Source organism: Tasmannia lanceolata, unplaced genomic scaffold, assembly GCF_043159265.1.
Source record: "Tasmannia lanceolata isolate RefF3 unplaced genomic scaffold, GAP_Taslan_0.1 ptg000015l, whole genome shotgun sequence".
Lineage (NCBI taxonomy): Eukaryota > Viridiplantae > Streptophyta > Magnoliopsida > Canellales > Winteraceae > Tasmannia > Tasmannia lanceolata.
The window spans coordinates 371938-387962 of NW_027518692.1; the positions used below are offsets into that span (position 1 = coordinate 371938).

At 40.8% G+C, this 16025-nt stretch overlaps 1 protein-coding gene across 1 annotated transcript; it reads right to left on the reverse strand.

Annotated features, from left to right (window-relative positions):
• Positions 1-13077: 13077 nt before the first annotated feature.
• LOC143846006 (uncharacterized) lies at positions 13078-13968 on the reverse strand. Its single transcript, XM_077354416.1, has one exon. It carries the CDS (start codon positions 13966-13968, stop codon positions 13078-13080), a length of 891 nt encoding a protein of 296 aa, XP_077210531.1.
• Between the last annotated feature and the right edge of the window lie 2057 nt (positions 13969-16025).

Genomic DNA, 16025 nt, shown 5'->3' on the forward strand with positions numbered 1-16025 from the left:
CTTGTGCCTGACAAATCAAGCTAGTTTTTTGTAAATTGGTCCACTACAAATAGGCCCATGAAATACATGTGTGACAATCCAAGAGGGGGGTGAATTTGTCAATTAAAAATTTTGGGCTTAATTAAATAGATTGTTAAAATTAATTTGCTAATTAAGTACTAATTAATTTATCCTTTGTTTTAAATAATCAACACAAACCATTTAGGGTTTAGATTTTGCTTTAGGCTTTATATTCTGTAACCCTTGTTCAACAATAAGGAAACATAAATACAAGACAAGAGTAGAGTTTACCAATCACCAAGATGTACAAGAGAGGAAGGAGAGAAAGCAATCACAAGGAACACATGATTTTTATAGTGGTTCGGTCTATCACAAGACCTACTCCACTCTTCCAAGTTTCCTTCTTGGATGCTCCACTAAGATTGTGATTCTTCAATGGCGAATCATCAAGCCGTACATACAACTTCTCCTTCAAAGAGATCACACCCTTTCTGCACAAAGCCTTGCGAGGAACACTTCCTCTTACAAATGATTTACCTTTGTTAACGGGCCAAATCGGAGACCCTCGAATATAGAATAAAGAAATAAAAGGAAAGAACTCTCAATGCCTCTTGATAGGCGGATTACAAACTTCAAAGCTCACAAACACCCCAAGGAATAGATACAAATGTAAAGCCTATGGAGATCCTCTTGATATAATGTAAAAGTACAAGTTCAAAGAGGTTTAACCTTTCATATAAAAGTTTGGGTTCAAGAAGATATGATTTGATCTTGCAAAATGGTTGTTTAGAAAGGTTTTGATAGTGTATATATAGCACACAAGGAAATATGACCGTTTGGGGGTAAAACTGTAAAATACAGGGTTGAAAAAGTCAACCTGCGAAAGCCCCAACGGCTCTTTTTCCAGACCGGAGTGGTCGACCGAGGCACGGTGGTCGCCCGTCCTTATCGAGCTTCCTTTTTTTAAAAAAAAAAATTTCAAAATTCATACCGGCGCAGTCGATCGGCCCTAGTGCGGTCGCCCGACGAGGGCTACCTGTTTGAAATAAATTTCGGCTCAAAAACATTATCGTGGTCGACCGGACCATCGCGGTTGTCCGCCCAAAGCATACTGGATTGTTTCTGTTTGAAACAGAAACATATCCGCGGTCGCCCAGCTTGACCAGGTCGATGGGCCCGCTAAATTTTGAGATGTCCTAGAATTTCAGGTTCTATCCCGCGGTCGCCCGGAATATCCCGGTCGACCGGCCCTGTGTAAAATTCTATTTTTAACTTTAAATTTCAGGGGCTTTGGGCCATGGTCTTTGGGCTTAAGTCTTAGGTTTTCAAACACATTTTATGGTGTGTTGATGGTTTCCAAAGATGAAAAAAAGTTAAGTATGAAAACTATTTGAAAACCTTTTGAAAGTGCATTTTACCAAATATCAAGAGGACTCTAAATAAATTCTAAAGATGACACCGTTGAGTCTTCTTGGAATGTATCGGCTCCTTCGCACTTTCTTGTACTGATTTGGGTTAAGTGAACATCTTGAACTTTGTCTTCACTCTTGTGACTTCCTCCAATCTTCAAATCATGTTGAGAGGTGCATGAGGAGTCACCATGACGTGTTCAACTCCAAGCTCCTTCTTGACACTTGCTAGGAACTTGTGGGATCTTCATGTTGAGCTTCTTGACTTGATCATCTCCAAATGGTGATGTCTTCACTGTTGGTGCAAGCTCTTGGTTCCTTTGCTTCTTGATCCACAAGCCATGTGTTGAAAAGAGTTGTGTAATGGCGATTATGACATGAAAATCCTGTATATAACACAACACCTCAAAGCAACACATTAGTCCATAAATGCTAATCAATTTGAGTTTGCTAGCATCAAAACAAGAAGGTAAGGTGAATGATTAACCCATGGGAACCCTTGGGCTTACATTTCTTATCAAATCAAACATGTCCTATGCAACTATGAAAGTTCCATATACAACGTTTCTTTATAAAAAAAAACAGAGGATCCAAGAGATTACCAGCAGAAATAGAAATCAACCCAGATATACTCATAGAACATGGGCAGGAGAACCTCCTCTTCTACCTCCAAACCGTTGATCCCCGACTGATTTGAAACAATAAAATCTTAAATTCTTTTAGAACCAAAATAATGAAAAAGAAGAAAGTAAAATACAGATGGGAGAAAATAAATTACCGCAACCGTTATAAACCCGAAAGCCTTCCGCCTACTGCAAAGTGAGAGTCGAGTGAATCAATGGTATATATATATATATATATATATATATATATATATATAGAGAGAGAGAGAGAGAGAGAGAGAGAGAGAGAGAGAGAGAGAGAGAGAGAGAGAGAGAGGAATTATAATTCATTTCTAAGTGGGAGGCAATTACGGGAAACGTGGGAGAGGGAAATTACGGGAGGCAATTTCTAACTGGGAAGAAGCGTGTGATAGAAGGGATCGTAGGAATAGGAAATTTATGCCAATCCTGGACTCTTAACTCTTAAGTTTCATCTTTTCTGTGGTTTATTCTTATCAAATTAAAAATTGCAAATTTGTACACAAATTGTTTAAATAGAAGTTTTCTATTGGAGAATCATGTGAGGAAAGTATACGGGAGAACTCCTAGCTTTAAATAGAAAAAGATTTCTATTCGAGAATCCTACGAGTAAAGGAAACGGAGAATCTCACGTAGTCCAAGATTCCATTTTACATATATATTATATGATTTTCAGATTATAAAGAGAAGTGGAGTTCATAGGGTTTTTCTGAATTTTAGAATTCTTGTTGAAATCTAAGAAGAATGAATAATAACATGTTTAAAAGAAGGGATTTTTGCTGATTAGTCCCTACATGGTAAAATAATTGCTTAATAGTCTCTAAGAAAAGCATATTATCCAAGCAGTCATACTTTAGAAAATATTTGCTAAGAGGTCCTTAAAACTCACCTACGTCAATTTTCTCCGTTAAAAATTTTAAAATGGCAAATTTACCCCCCAATCCCTTAATCCTTTTTAATGTATTTTGATTTCCCTTCCAATATTTTCGGAAACAAATTGGGAAAAAAGCGAAAATAGTACCACTTCTAATATTCTCTTCAAAAATCATTCAATAAAAAAATCATTTTAGGAATTAAAGAAATTTAAAATCCCTTAAACAATTAAATAGGTTCCTCAAACAAAACCATCCGAAGTTCAAATTTTCAACAGAAAATCGGATTAAATTTAAAATTTTAATGTATCACTGACATTCCAGGGTCCCACTACCATGCCCTTATCAATGTTCGAACATACCTTGTCTTTTAATTTAAGAGGATTGCTAGGAAAACGGAATCCCATGCTAGAGAAAAGAACCGGATCATCTATTGCTACACGTGTTCATACACCAAAAAAAGAGAGGCATGTATCTCGAGAAATGCAAAAAACATCCAAATCCACCGGTCATATTCATACCTTTATTTTCAATACGGGATCCCGTTTTAGAAGTGTTTTCCTAGTTTTAAATTGGTTTGTAAGAGATTTTTGGGAATTGTAGCAGCTCTTTAAATACAAGATGGATTAGTGTTTCTCTTACAAAATGTCTTCCACTTAGGCCCTGTTGGATTGTGGGAATTTTATTGGAAAAGTTCGGAAACGAAAAAAATTATAAAATTCGTTATTTCTTACATGTAAAAATGATATGGTAAACCAACCCTATTCAAATTTTCAGTTAGGGAACTTCGGGTTATGATGTTATCCCTCTAAATTAATCGAGGAATGATAGAATGAAGGGCATCCTTGCAAAAATTCAGATTCAAGGGCGCCCTTATTGGCTGATTTCTTAAAAGTGCATTTCTGATGTGCCTGAAAAAGTTGGATGGCGTATAAAAAATTGGAAACCATGTTGACTTTAAGAAATCAGCCAATAGAGGCGCTCTTGAATCTGATTTTTGTAACGGCGCCCTTCATTTTATCATTCCTCAAATTAATCAGACATAATTCCCCTCTTAAAACATCGAATGAAAATAATTTCCTTCGATCAGAAATATTATCTTCCAATCCAACCAAGATAGGAATTACCTGGAAACGTTTGGAATAAAAAATATTCCTAAAGTTTTTTGCAGTATTTATTCATGAAGAAAAGATAACTCAAACCAACCCTATTTAATTTTTTCTAAATTTATTTAATTCCTAAAACGATTTTCTGTTGACATATTTTTGACGAGGATATTGGAAGAGTTACTATTTTTGCTTATTTTCTAATTTGTTTCTAAAAATATTGGAAGGGAAATCAAAATACCATTTTAAAATTTTTAACGTAGAAAATTGAGGTAGTTTAGTTTTAGGGACATTTTAGCAAATATTTTCTAAAATTAGGACTGCTTGGATAATATGCTTTTCTTAGGGACTATTAAGCAATTATTTTGCCATATAGGTTCTAATCAGCAAAAATCGTTTAAAAGAACATGATTCTAATTTTTGACGAACTCCAAAAAATAAGACCAAAAATTAAGAATCGATTCTGATTTCCAAAATGAGAATCATCAAAATGGTTGAAGAACACACCCTTAGCAACTCTTAAATTACCTCTAAGCTGATCTTCTCTAAAGGAGATAGAACCTGCTAAGAGAAACAGCTTTCAGGTGAAGAATATCAGAAAAAAAAATTACACCAACAATAGTGGGCTGAAAGTTCACCTGAGATCAAGTTATTATACAGCTTGATCTGAAGACATCTCCTGATGCTTTTCTAAATTGTTTATATGTAAAAGTTTCCCACCCTAGAGGGTTGTCAGGCGTTTACAGTCTACGATTGGAAATACAATGGTTCATGTTGAGAAAATCTGCCGGGCTAACCAATTCGATCATGCACAAATTTAACGGAAAACTAAAATTAATAAACAAGCAAGCCACAAGATGAACACCGAGATTTTACGTGGTTCAGCCAACCCTACTCCACGGGCGAGAAACATGATCTTCCACTATGAGAAAAAACAATATACAAGGATTATAATGGATTTAACCCAAAACCCGCAACCCTTTCCTTGCTTTCCAAACCTAAGACCGCACAAGAGTAACCCGAGAGAACCCCCAAGAGAAAACCCAAGAGAAAACCCCAAGCATCTGTTCTGCTGACCCACTCGGTAGGAAAAGAAATGGAAAATGCTTCCTTTATGCTAAAAGTCAAAATTTCGAGCGTTATGTTGCACTACTTTAAAAAATCTAGGGATCCTACGTGGATTTCATTTTGCTGACATGGAACATCAAAATCCGCGCTCGAAATTCCGTTGCGTAGCAAGGGAAAAGCCAAAATCAGTGGGGAATCCACTTCATCGGACCTAAAAATATCGAAATACAATGTCTCCTCCACCTCTCTCTCTCTACCTATCTATATTCCTCTACTTGCCTCCTCTCCCTCCCTCTGTTCGTCGCACGAATTTACATGGGATTAACGGCGGCATGAGGGCGGCCATTTCTTCATGGCCGAGACCTCAATCGCGGTTGGAATCGAGCACATGGTGTGGAAGGGTTTAGAGGAAGAAACCCATCTAGGTTTTTCCTATTTAAAGGGCAATGGGATTCTCTGCAACTTTCTCTTTCTTTCTCTCTTTGGGTTTTCTATTTGAAGGGGCATGGCATGTTGACAAAGGAATGGAAGGCTTCAGAGGGAGAAACCCATATGGGTTTTTTATTTGAATGGCCATGGATTTCTGAGATGGGTTCTCTGCCTTTGCTAAATCTGAGAGGGAAAGGAAAGGAGGTGAGATGGAAGGCTTCAGAGGGAGAATTGAGAAACCCATATAGGGTTTTTTATTTAAACGGCCATGGAGAACCCTTCTGTCCTTTTCAGTGCTAGTTTGTTTTGCTTGCTTCTCTTTAAGACTGTAATATCTTCGTTTTCAGAGAAGCCATTTTTCTTTTTCTCTGTAATACTAAACAGAATGCCTTAATTCTTTCATTTTTTTAATTTCTTTTTCTTTTCCTTTTCTATTTTGCCACATCATTTTAGGCGGATTCCGCCACGCTGAATGCAACAGAACACAGCCCAAGAGAAAACCCTGAGAAGTAACCCAAGAAGCAACCCACTTCCACTTTCTTCTTCTCGCTATATCTCTTTCTCTTCCCTTCTCTTTTTCTCTCTCCCTCTCTTATGTTTTTCAGCCTAAGAGAAAACCCACTCCATTTTGGTATTAGGTTTTCCCCAAAACCTAAAAAAAGGTAGCTTTCCTTTTTGCGCTATTGCCTTCCCACCCAAGCAGCACTCAGTGGGTGGGAAATAAGGCAACTTTCTCAACAATCTCCACCTTGGCTTATTTCCCAGCCATCTGAAGATTTTTCGTGGAAGTCGCTATTGATCCGCTATTGCCGTGAACCACCATTAGCCTTACGAAGTACCAGCTACACACCCCTCGAATCATCCTGGTTCTGACTCCTCCCGATACGATCAACACGGCCAATGCACATGTGTAGCTGCCAATTCGTTGTTGATTGACCTAGTCAACCTTGGAGAGGGATCTCGATCCATCCTCCCCAACGCAGGTACCGTCATCCTCTCACCATCGCCTGCAACCTGGAAACCCGTCTCCGCACCAACTGCGAAAGAGACCTTACGCATGCACGCGCTACCACTCCGTTTCTAACTAACCATCGAAATCTTAGGAACACTAGTTACCGTGTCCCCGACCAGATGATATAACTCCCCACAATTCTCTCCTTTTATCAGAACCATACAACTGCGTGTGATTTTCATGGCTCCACCTGCAGCTGAAAACCTGCAACCCCTGGAGTCCAACCGACCAAGAGATACTAGATTCTTCTGTAGCTTTGGGACATACGCCACACCACCCAAAGTACGAACCACTCCATCAAACATTTTAATCTTCACCGTTACAACTCCCGTGACGTCACAAGTAGACTCGTAACCCAAGGAAACTACACCCGCCCTTGTCTCCTGGAACGTATCAAAATATTCCCTCATGAAGCATACATGAACAGAGCAATATGAATCTAGAATCCACTCATCATGAGAAGTGTGATTACCTAAGGAGACTATGAGAACGTCTCCAAACACTTCGCTCTATTTACCCGCTACTACAACATTTGTAGCACCATTGTCCACCTGGTCAGCTCGCTTTGGACTATCCCGCTTGATGTGGCCATATTCCTTGCAATGGTAACATTGCACGCCCTTTTCGCTAACGCTGGATCTTGACCTGCCTTTTCCTGATCCCCTGTCAGACTTCTTCTTTGATTCCCACCATGAACAACCAACCCATGCTCTTCATTTCCACTAAGAACAGGTTTCTTCCGCATCTCATTCGATAAGAGCGAAGCCATGACTTCCTCTAACTTTATTGTATCCTTACCATATAACAAAGTCGTCACCAGGTTGTCAAACGAATCAGGAAGCGAAGTAAGAAGCAAAAGGGCCTTGTCTTCTTCAACTTTTTCATCAACCTTGTGGAGCTGATCGACAAGTCCGTTGAACACGGTAATGTGTTCTAGAAGATCCCCACCTTCCTGCATCTTCAGCCCGTACAATTGCCGCTTTAGATACAGCCGGTCGGCCAGTCTTTTTGACATATAAAGCTTTTCCATCTTCTCCCATAATTTAGGCATATCTTCCTCTTCCATAATGTTAAACATAACGCTATCTGCCAGACATAGCGGAATCGTGCTGACCGCCTTCGACTCAATGTCTTCCCATTCGGCAACAGTCTTCTTCTCCGGCTTCCCATCATTTCCCTTCAACGCCTTAGCCAAGTCCTGTTGAACTAGGATGTCCTTCACCCTCATCTGCCATAGCGTGAAACTGCCATTTTCGTCAAATCTATCGATGTTGAACTGAGTAGAGCTTGATTTCACCGCCATCTCAGATTACTTCGCACTTGTCGGTGTCGTGCTCCGCCTCGAACGAAAATCTTCCTTTGGACAAATTTTCTACTCCTAAAGATCGCTCTAGCTAAGATTGCCACAACACCGACGATCGCTCCACCCGGCCTCCACGATCGCTCCAACCACGGCTCTGATAACACTTGTTGAGAAAATCCGCCGGGCAAACCAATTCGATCGTGCACAAATTTAATGGAAAAGTAAAATTAATAAACAAGCAAGCCACAAGATGAACACCAAGATTTTACATGGTTCGGCCAAGCCTACTCCACGGGCGAGAAACACGATCTTCCACTATGAGAAAAAAACAATATACAAGGATTACAATGGATTTAACCCAAAACCCAAAACCCGCAACCCTTTCCTTGCTTCCCAAACCTAAGACCGTACAAGAGTAACCCAAGAGAACCCCAAGAGAAAACCCCAAGAGAAAACCCCGAGAAGCAACCCAAGAAGAAACCCACTTCCTCTTTCTTCTTCTTCTTCTCTCTCTCTCCTCCCTTCTCTTTTTCTCTCTCCCTCTCTTATGTTTTTCAGCCTAAGAGAAAACCCACTCCCTTTTGGTATTAGGTTTTCCCCAAAACCTAAAAAAAGGTAGCTTTCCTTTTTGCCCTGTTGCCTTCCCACCCGAACAACACTCGGCGGGTGGGAAATAAGGCAACTTTCCCAACAGTTCACCAAAATTTAATATACAAATTAATTTTACCCCTAACATTTGCTGAAAGAAAGAGCGGAGGGTTTTTATGAGGAAAGAAACAAAGCATATTAGTAGAGGTCCATGATGAATGACTTGTCTTCCAGCTTTAACAGAGCTTTCTAAAAGTAGATTGAGCAAAAATTAGATGAGACCAGCCGAACATAATGATCTCATTGGTCTTGAGTTCTCACACTTTGTTGGTTGGTTCCAGTTTCAAAAGTTGATTGAGCGTAGTTATTCAGAGTGAGGAACCTTGTGTTTAGAGTTACATGGAGTGTGTGGGACGAGCCATAATTCACTGATCATTCTCTATGTCCATCTCCCTTGTACTTTTTCATTTCACTAAACCTAAAAGATGAATAATAGTACATTCAAGTTTCTTGGGTAAAAATCTTGATGGGCGACAATCCATGTGAAATCAAACCGTTAAAAGTCACGGTGATTTTTAAACCGGTCAGATAACAATCCATGTCAAAAACCAAACCTTCAAAACACAATCTACTTTTCAAATCAGCTCGCCTTTAATCACGACGGAAGGTTAGTTTTGAGATTCTCCTTGACTAGGTTTTTACCCCAATTTGCTTATTTTCCTTGTGGCTTCTGGTTACGATCGAAGAGGAATTGAATCTTCAATGGCTACATTTGTAATAGGGTCAAAACTATCTTTGCCATTTAGCATAGCAAGCCTTAATGTATCTTCTTTAGATGGGAGCTTTAGATTGGTTCCTCATGTCGATCCCACATAGTCAGGATTGATCATGCCTTCCACTCCCTTCCCCTTTCCTTCTTCCTCTTCATTGGCTACGCTCAAGCGTTGTCGATCCGCTTCCCTGTGATCAGTTGAATGTTGTTCTTATTTCTTTGCTGCGTTGAGAGTCATATGCTTGGGGGTTTTCCTTGTGAAATGAGTTGATCAGCCAAGTCTTGGTAGGCACAACTATCTGATCAATTTTCTATTTAGCAAAATGAGATCTCCCGCTCCTTGGCATTCCTCAGGAGACGACGTGGACACGACCAAATCTCCCATTTCCTTAGTGAGTGGGTTATTCAACCTACAAACTGAGTCTAGGTGTCCTAACCTGAAATATCTACCATAGTATTTAAGGATTTTCTAATAGATTACCTTTTGTCAGGATCCTCCTGGCATACCCAACTAAATGCAATCATGAAGTTTTTCCCAGATATTAACCTCCAGCCAAATCTTTGCGAAGTCTGTTCTGGTTCTTTGATTGGTTGGAGCGTCTATTTTCAAACATCTTCCCAAACAACCCCCTAGTTGAGGCAAGAAAGTCTTCATTATAGTAAAGAGAAAGGCCAGAGAGGATGATCCAATTCAGAGCAATTAGAGGCTCTACGCCGGGTTTGAATGCAGACCATCTCAAGAATCAAAGGAGAAAACCTTGATTTTTCATGTTGTCTACAGGCCATACAGATAGGAAATCTCTGTCTGGGCTAAACCAAATGTAAGCCCAAGGGTTCTCTCAAGGGCTCCTCATAATTTCACCCATGTTTTGATGATTAATAAACACAAATTGATTAGATTTATAGGACTAATAAGTTGCCTTGAGTGTTGTGTGGAAACAGGAAAAGACTAGGACATCACATAACACAACACAATGCATCACTTGGATATCCATGTGGACACTACATGAAGCAACTCAATCTTGATTGGAGCAAGCTCAAAAGGACATTTGATGGATGATCCTACAAGATGGAGTGAAGATTTGAAGATCTCAACCAAGTCGAGCATCGAACGGAGCACATTGAAGATCATGTTTAAGAGAAGACTCAAGAGTTGGAAAATCTGATTATAGGTTGAATCTCTAGAACTCTTGGTGTTTTCTCTATCAAGGCACACTCTCTTGGACCCCCAAATTTATGTTTTTAATGTCCAAGAGATAACCCAAAAGGATTACGAAAGAAACCCTAACTGAAAAACAAAAGTTTTGCAATCGACGGTCGATCGACCCTAGCACCCCGGTTGACCGGGCCTTTTTAAATAGGTGAAATCGAAACTGGTAAGAAACCATTCGGCTGGCGACCGACCCGGTCGACCACGGAACCCCGGTCGATCGAGATAGTTTGAAACTTGTTTTTTTAAATCTGACCAGCACATGGCCGGCGTGCGACCCCGACACCCTCGGTCGACCGCGACCACGCGAAAATAGATTCGTTAGGGCTTCATGTACTGTTTTAAAAAAGACCCAGTTTTTTCAATTTTTCCCTCCAACGGCTATATTCTTTCAAAGGCTATAAAAAGGAGATTGTAGCTCCATTTTAACTTGATGAAATCATTCGAAAATAGCCTAACACCCATTAACCTATTGGCTTCTCCTTTTGGGTTTTCAAACCTCTCCCCAAACACTTGTGCCTTGATTTTGATCACATTCAAAGTGTTGGATATATGATTTTCTTGTTTATCTTTGAGAGAGAATTTGTAGTGAGCTTGATTGTATTATTTGCCTATCTAGAGGCTTGATAGTGCTTAAACTTTTTTCATTATTCATTTTACACGCAAAGAAGAGCTTTTTCCTTGGAGGCGGTTTGTGAAGAGGGGTTACTACCTTGGAGGTGGTTTGTAAAGAGGAGTGATTTCCTTTGAGGCGGTTTTGTGAAGAGGGATTGTTCCTTGGAGGAGGTTTGTATAAAGGGGGTTTGTCCCTTGAAGGAATCAAGTTGTAAAGCCCGGAGATTTTACTGCTTTTGTAGATGTGATGGGTTAGGATTTGTTTGCTTTCTTTGCCTATCCCCGGGTCATGCATGCTTAGATAGATCGTTTTCTCGGGGACGTTTTGTTCCCAGCACATGATTTTTGCCCAAAATTCTTCGAAAATAATAAAAATGGCATAAGAGACCGAGTTCGCTCGGGCGAGTGGGGTGCCTAACACCTTCCCCACTCGTAACCAGGCACAGACCTTTTCTTCTCTGGTTATCCCTTGCAACATAGTATATTATGCGTTCCAGGGCCTTAATCCCTGGATGACGACTCTTCTTTATATTTAGGTACGTCTTGGTTCTGAGTTCTACTCCGAATCAAGAGGTATTGCACGCCATGAACTCATGTTGTAAGGGCGCTATTTCGAGAGAGCCTCAGCGGAGCTCTTTGACACGTGTGGAAGATCGAGAGGCTGTTTTGCCGCCTCGAGATCGGGAGATCGGGGGTCCACAATGACCGAGAACGAGTTAGAGGATATAAGTGACCTACCCCACATCCTTCATTTTAGGCCAAAGTCCATCCTTTCTTGTATAAAGTCAAGAAAGTCCCAATCCACTTGATCGAATGCTTTCTCAATGTCTATCTTAAAAACTAAGCCCGATTGTCCACTTCTCTTGACCGAATCAATTAATTCATTAGCGATGAGAACCCCATCCAGAATCTGTCTTGATTCAACAAAGGCTCCTTGGAAGTGGGATATAATCCTTCCCATGATATTTTTCACTCTTGCCAGCAATTTTGCAATGATTTTTGCAACACTGTGCATTAAACTAATTGGGCGGAAGTCCTTAACCCCAATCACTCCTTTTTTAGGGATTAGGGCGATGAAGGTTGCTTTTGAGGCCTCGCTGATATCCCCCTTTGCTGGAATTTATGGAAGAAAGACATAATATCCCCCTTTAGTATATTCCAGAACTGTTTGCTACGTTTGGTTGCTTGGACTGGCTCAGAGAGTAGTGGAATAGGAAGTCAAAGGGAAGAGACAAGAATTTTGATTTGCCTAGAATTACCTCGGAAAGTTGTGTAGTAGTGTTTGGTTGCGCGGGAAATAATGGGAGAGTATGAGAAAAATTAGGGGGTGTCATTACCAATATATGGAGAGAGGAGAGAGAGGGAAGAGAGAGATAGAGATAGAGAGTATCATTCCCTAGGAAGTTCAACCATAATTCTTTGCTTTTGGAATAAGGGGACAAGAAAGAGACAAGTAATCATTACATGAGAGAAATCTAAGGGAATCAATGGGAGTGGAATGCATTTTGGCAACCAAACGTTGAATAGCATGTCAAATCCAAACCAAATTCGACGGCTGCCAAGATTTTGTGCAGCCAAACGAAGCAGTTCGAAAAAAGCCATTGGGAAACCATCCAGCCCCGGGCCTTCTCCCCGGCCATTGAAAAATGGTCTGCTCGACTTCCTCTTCCGAGAAAGCCCGATCTAACATTTGTTTTTGCGCTGGAGTGATGTTTTGGAATTGGATTCCGGCCAACTTAGGTCACCACTCTGAGGATCTAGAGTACAACCTCGAGTAGAACTCCGCAATTATTGCTTTAATGGTAGTTTGGTCTTCAATTGTGGAATCCCCATCCTTCAAACAGTTTATTGAATTGATTCTCCTTCTCAAATTTGCATTTCTATGGAAATACTTTGAGTTCCTATCCCTAGCTTTAAGCCACAGGGCCCGGGATTTTTGTCTCCATCAGATTTCTTCTCTCGGTAAGATCGCCTCATTTTCCTCCAAAAGTTTAAGACGAGCCATTTTTTCCTCTGTTGATAATGGTCCATCCTCCTCGCTTTCTAAGATGATCAAACGATTAGAGATCTCCTCCTTCCTTGATTAGTTTCCTCATCTGCGGTCTTTTGCCATTCTCTAATTTTAATTTTTAGCCCCTTCAATTTTTGGCACAAAATATAGCCTTTCCAGCCTCCGACTTCAATATCTTCCCACCACTGTTTGATCTTATCCTCAAATCCTGTTATCTCCAAGAGGTCCAAGTCAAATCTGAACGGTCGGGCACCCCCAGAAAAGGTATAGATCTCCAACACCACGGCATTATGATCCGACACAGTTCTTGGGAATGCTTTCTGAGAGATCAGGGGGAAACATTCCTCCCATTCTCGAGTAACAAGGACCCTGTCAATTCTGCTCATAACCAGACGATCTTGATTATTGGACCATGTAAACCTTGCTCCATTAAGAGGTAGGTCTATCAGTTCATTATCTTGAATAATGGCTGAAAAATTTCTCATGCTAGTAGTAATTCTGGTGTGTGTGCTCTTCTCTGATGGGAATCGAATTGTATTGAAGTCGCCACCACGAATCCACGGCCCCTGCCAATCTTCTCTAATGCTCACCAAATCACACCATAATTCACTTCTGTCTGAAGCTCTGGCCGGTCCATAAATGGCTGTAAGCATCCACCTCTCATTCAAATCGGAAGATGAAAAGATGATCGATATCGAAAACCTCCCCATGCGAAATTCCTCCAGATGGACTCTCCCTTCGTTCCAGATTACTATTATGCATCCTGCTGTACCCACCACCACCACTTTTGCAAACCATTCCCACTGGTTCCGACCCCAAGTCTTGTTAATAACGGCCGCCAAATCAAGCTTATTTTGGATCATAAAATCCTTTACTGCCTGTGTCTTCCTATCATCCCTTAATCCCCTAATATTCCAAAAGCCAAGCTTCATTGGGAACGGGGATTAGAACTCCCAAAAGCTTCACAGTTTACTCGAACAAGGACTCCCCGCTGGTAGCCGCCCAAAAGAGCAGCACCCACTCCCCCAAAATTGGATGTAGCTATTTTCCTAGGAGCTTCCTTGGCAAAAGTCTCCCCCCGGACTTGATGATAACTCGTCCCCCGATTTATCAAATTCCACCTTTTTTTTCGGCCCTTTGCGAAGAGTCCTGAAGCTCCTTATTTTTTTTCGCTCCCTGTTTTAGGACCCGAAGTGCCTTGGCAACTTTTTGCTGCAAGCTTGTCGAGAGTAGGGGTAAAGATGTCATTTTATGCCCCTTTAAGGTATTTGTTGATTCCTCTCGATTTCTAGCGATGATGTCCGGTCTAGAGACCGCTTGGACTAAACCTGTAAGGGGCTTTTGAAATTTGAAAACTCTCTCTAGGCCCACGATTGATACGTGGGGATCAAAGCCGCCTTGATTCATCTTACGAGATTGCCATGTGGTAGAAGGGCCAACGATCATCTTTCTAGAGGCCGACGAGTCATCGGAAAATACAGGCTCAGGTTCCGACGTCTTCTTTTGCTCCTTCGAGCCCATAATTTGCTTCGGATTCTTTACAAAATATATATACATCTTCTAAAATATTCACATGCCTCTAATTCTAGAGCCTTCTACCCTTACGAGGTTCTAGAGGGTTCTAGAACAACCTACATAATTCTAGAGACTCTAGAAGATTCTAGAGTTCTCTACATAATTCTAGAGATACCTAGAACATTCTAGGACATTCTAAAATCTTCTATATGATTCTAGAGATGTATAGAAGGTTCGAGAAGCTTCTCTAAGAAAATTCTACATAACTTTAGGCTTTTGGAAGGTACTCTACTTTTTCATGCTTGTCTTGGGCCTCCAATATGCCTATAAAATGAGATGTGGTGAGCCAAACTATCACTCCGTGACACTGGGATTCGTTGCAAAAATCCCAGTGGGGTGCCAATATCAAAACTCGGATGCTTTTGTAATTTTTCAATTTTTTTCAAAATGAAAGAGAAAATTGGGGTAACTAAACAAAGGTACCTAATGGGGTTTGGGGACCGCTCGGGCTTCAAAAGATTTTGAAAATCACTTGCAAATGGGCATTTTTGGGGTTTTCAGTGTTATTTTACACTTGGGCTCGGTTTCAAGAATTTAGAAATTGATTTCGGGAATTGGTTTTGGAATTTTTTGGAATAAGTTTCGGGAACTTTGTTCGATTTCCAGATTTTTAGGGGTCTGGTCAAAATGGGATGTCTACACCAGAATATAAGGTTCTTCGTTGAAGTCTGCGCAGATGGCAAGAGGATAGGGTTCTTCTTTCTTGACTTCTCATATGTAATTGTTGTTATCAGTACCCTACAGACAGGGTTCGATAGTACAAATTAAGGACGAGAAGTCAATTGGCGGAGGTTTAGTGAAGATGGAATTTGAAGTGGACGAAGATGGGTTATGATTTCGAAGAGGGTTGGTGTTGATATTTGGCCCAGACAGGAGAATGAATTGCTTATTTTCAAGAAGATCTTGGATAGCATGTTTCAGGGCGAGACATCTATCTGTTTGGTGTGCTCTACCTTGATGGTACTCATAATATTCTCTGTTGTTCTAGTATTTTGGCAGAGGGTTAGGAGGTGGACGGGGTGCAAGTAGAAATAACTTCTTTGCTTGGAGAAGTAATTTCATAATGGTGGAAGGATTGGCTGGTAAGGGAGTGAATTCCCTGGGTGGCTTGTTTACAATGGCAGGTCCCGGAGGTGCATTGCTCTGTTGCCGAATGACTGGAGTTTCAGAGGTTTCTAGAATTGAATTTGTCTCATTAACTTCCTTGGATATGGGAGGCTTCTTGGACTGAGTATTTCTAGAGTCGGAGGAGGCTTTACTGAGCCAACCACGGGCTAAGGAATCCTCAATTTTGTTACCGGTATCGATGAAGTGTTTGAGGCTATTGAAGCTTTGAATGGCCATGGGACACTGGAAGGACAAGGTTAGGTTCTGTTGCATCATGTCCATCTGCTCTTTCTCGGTGGGCCACTTG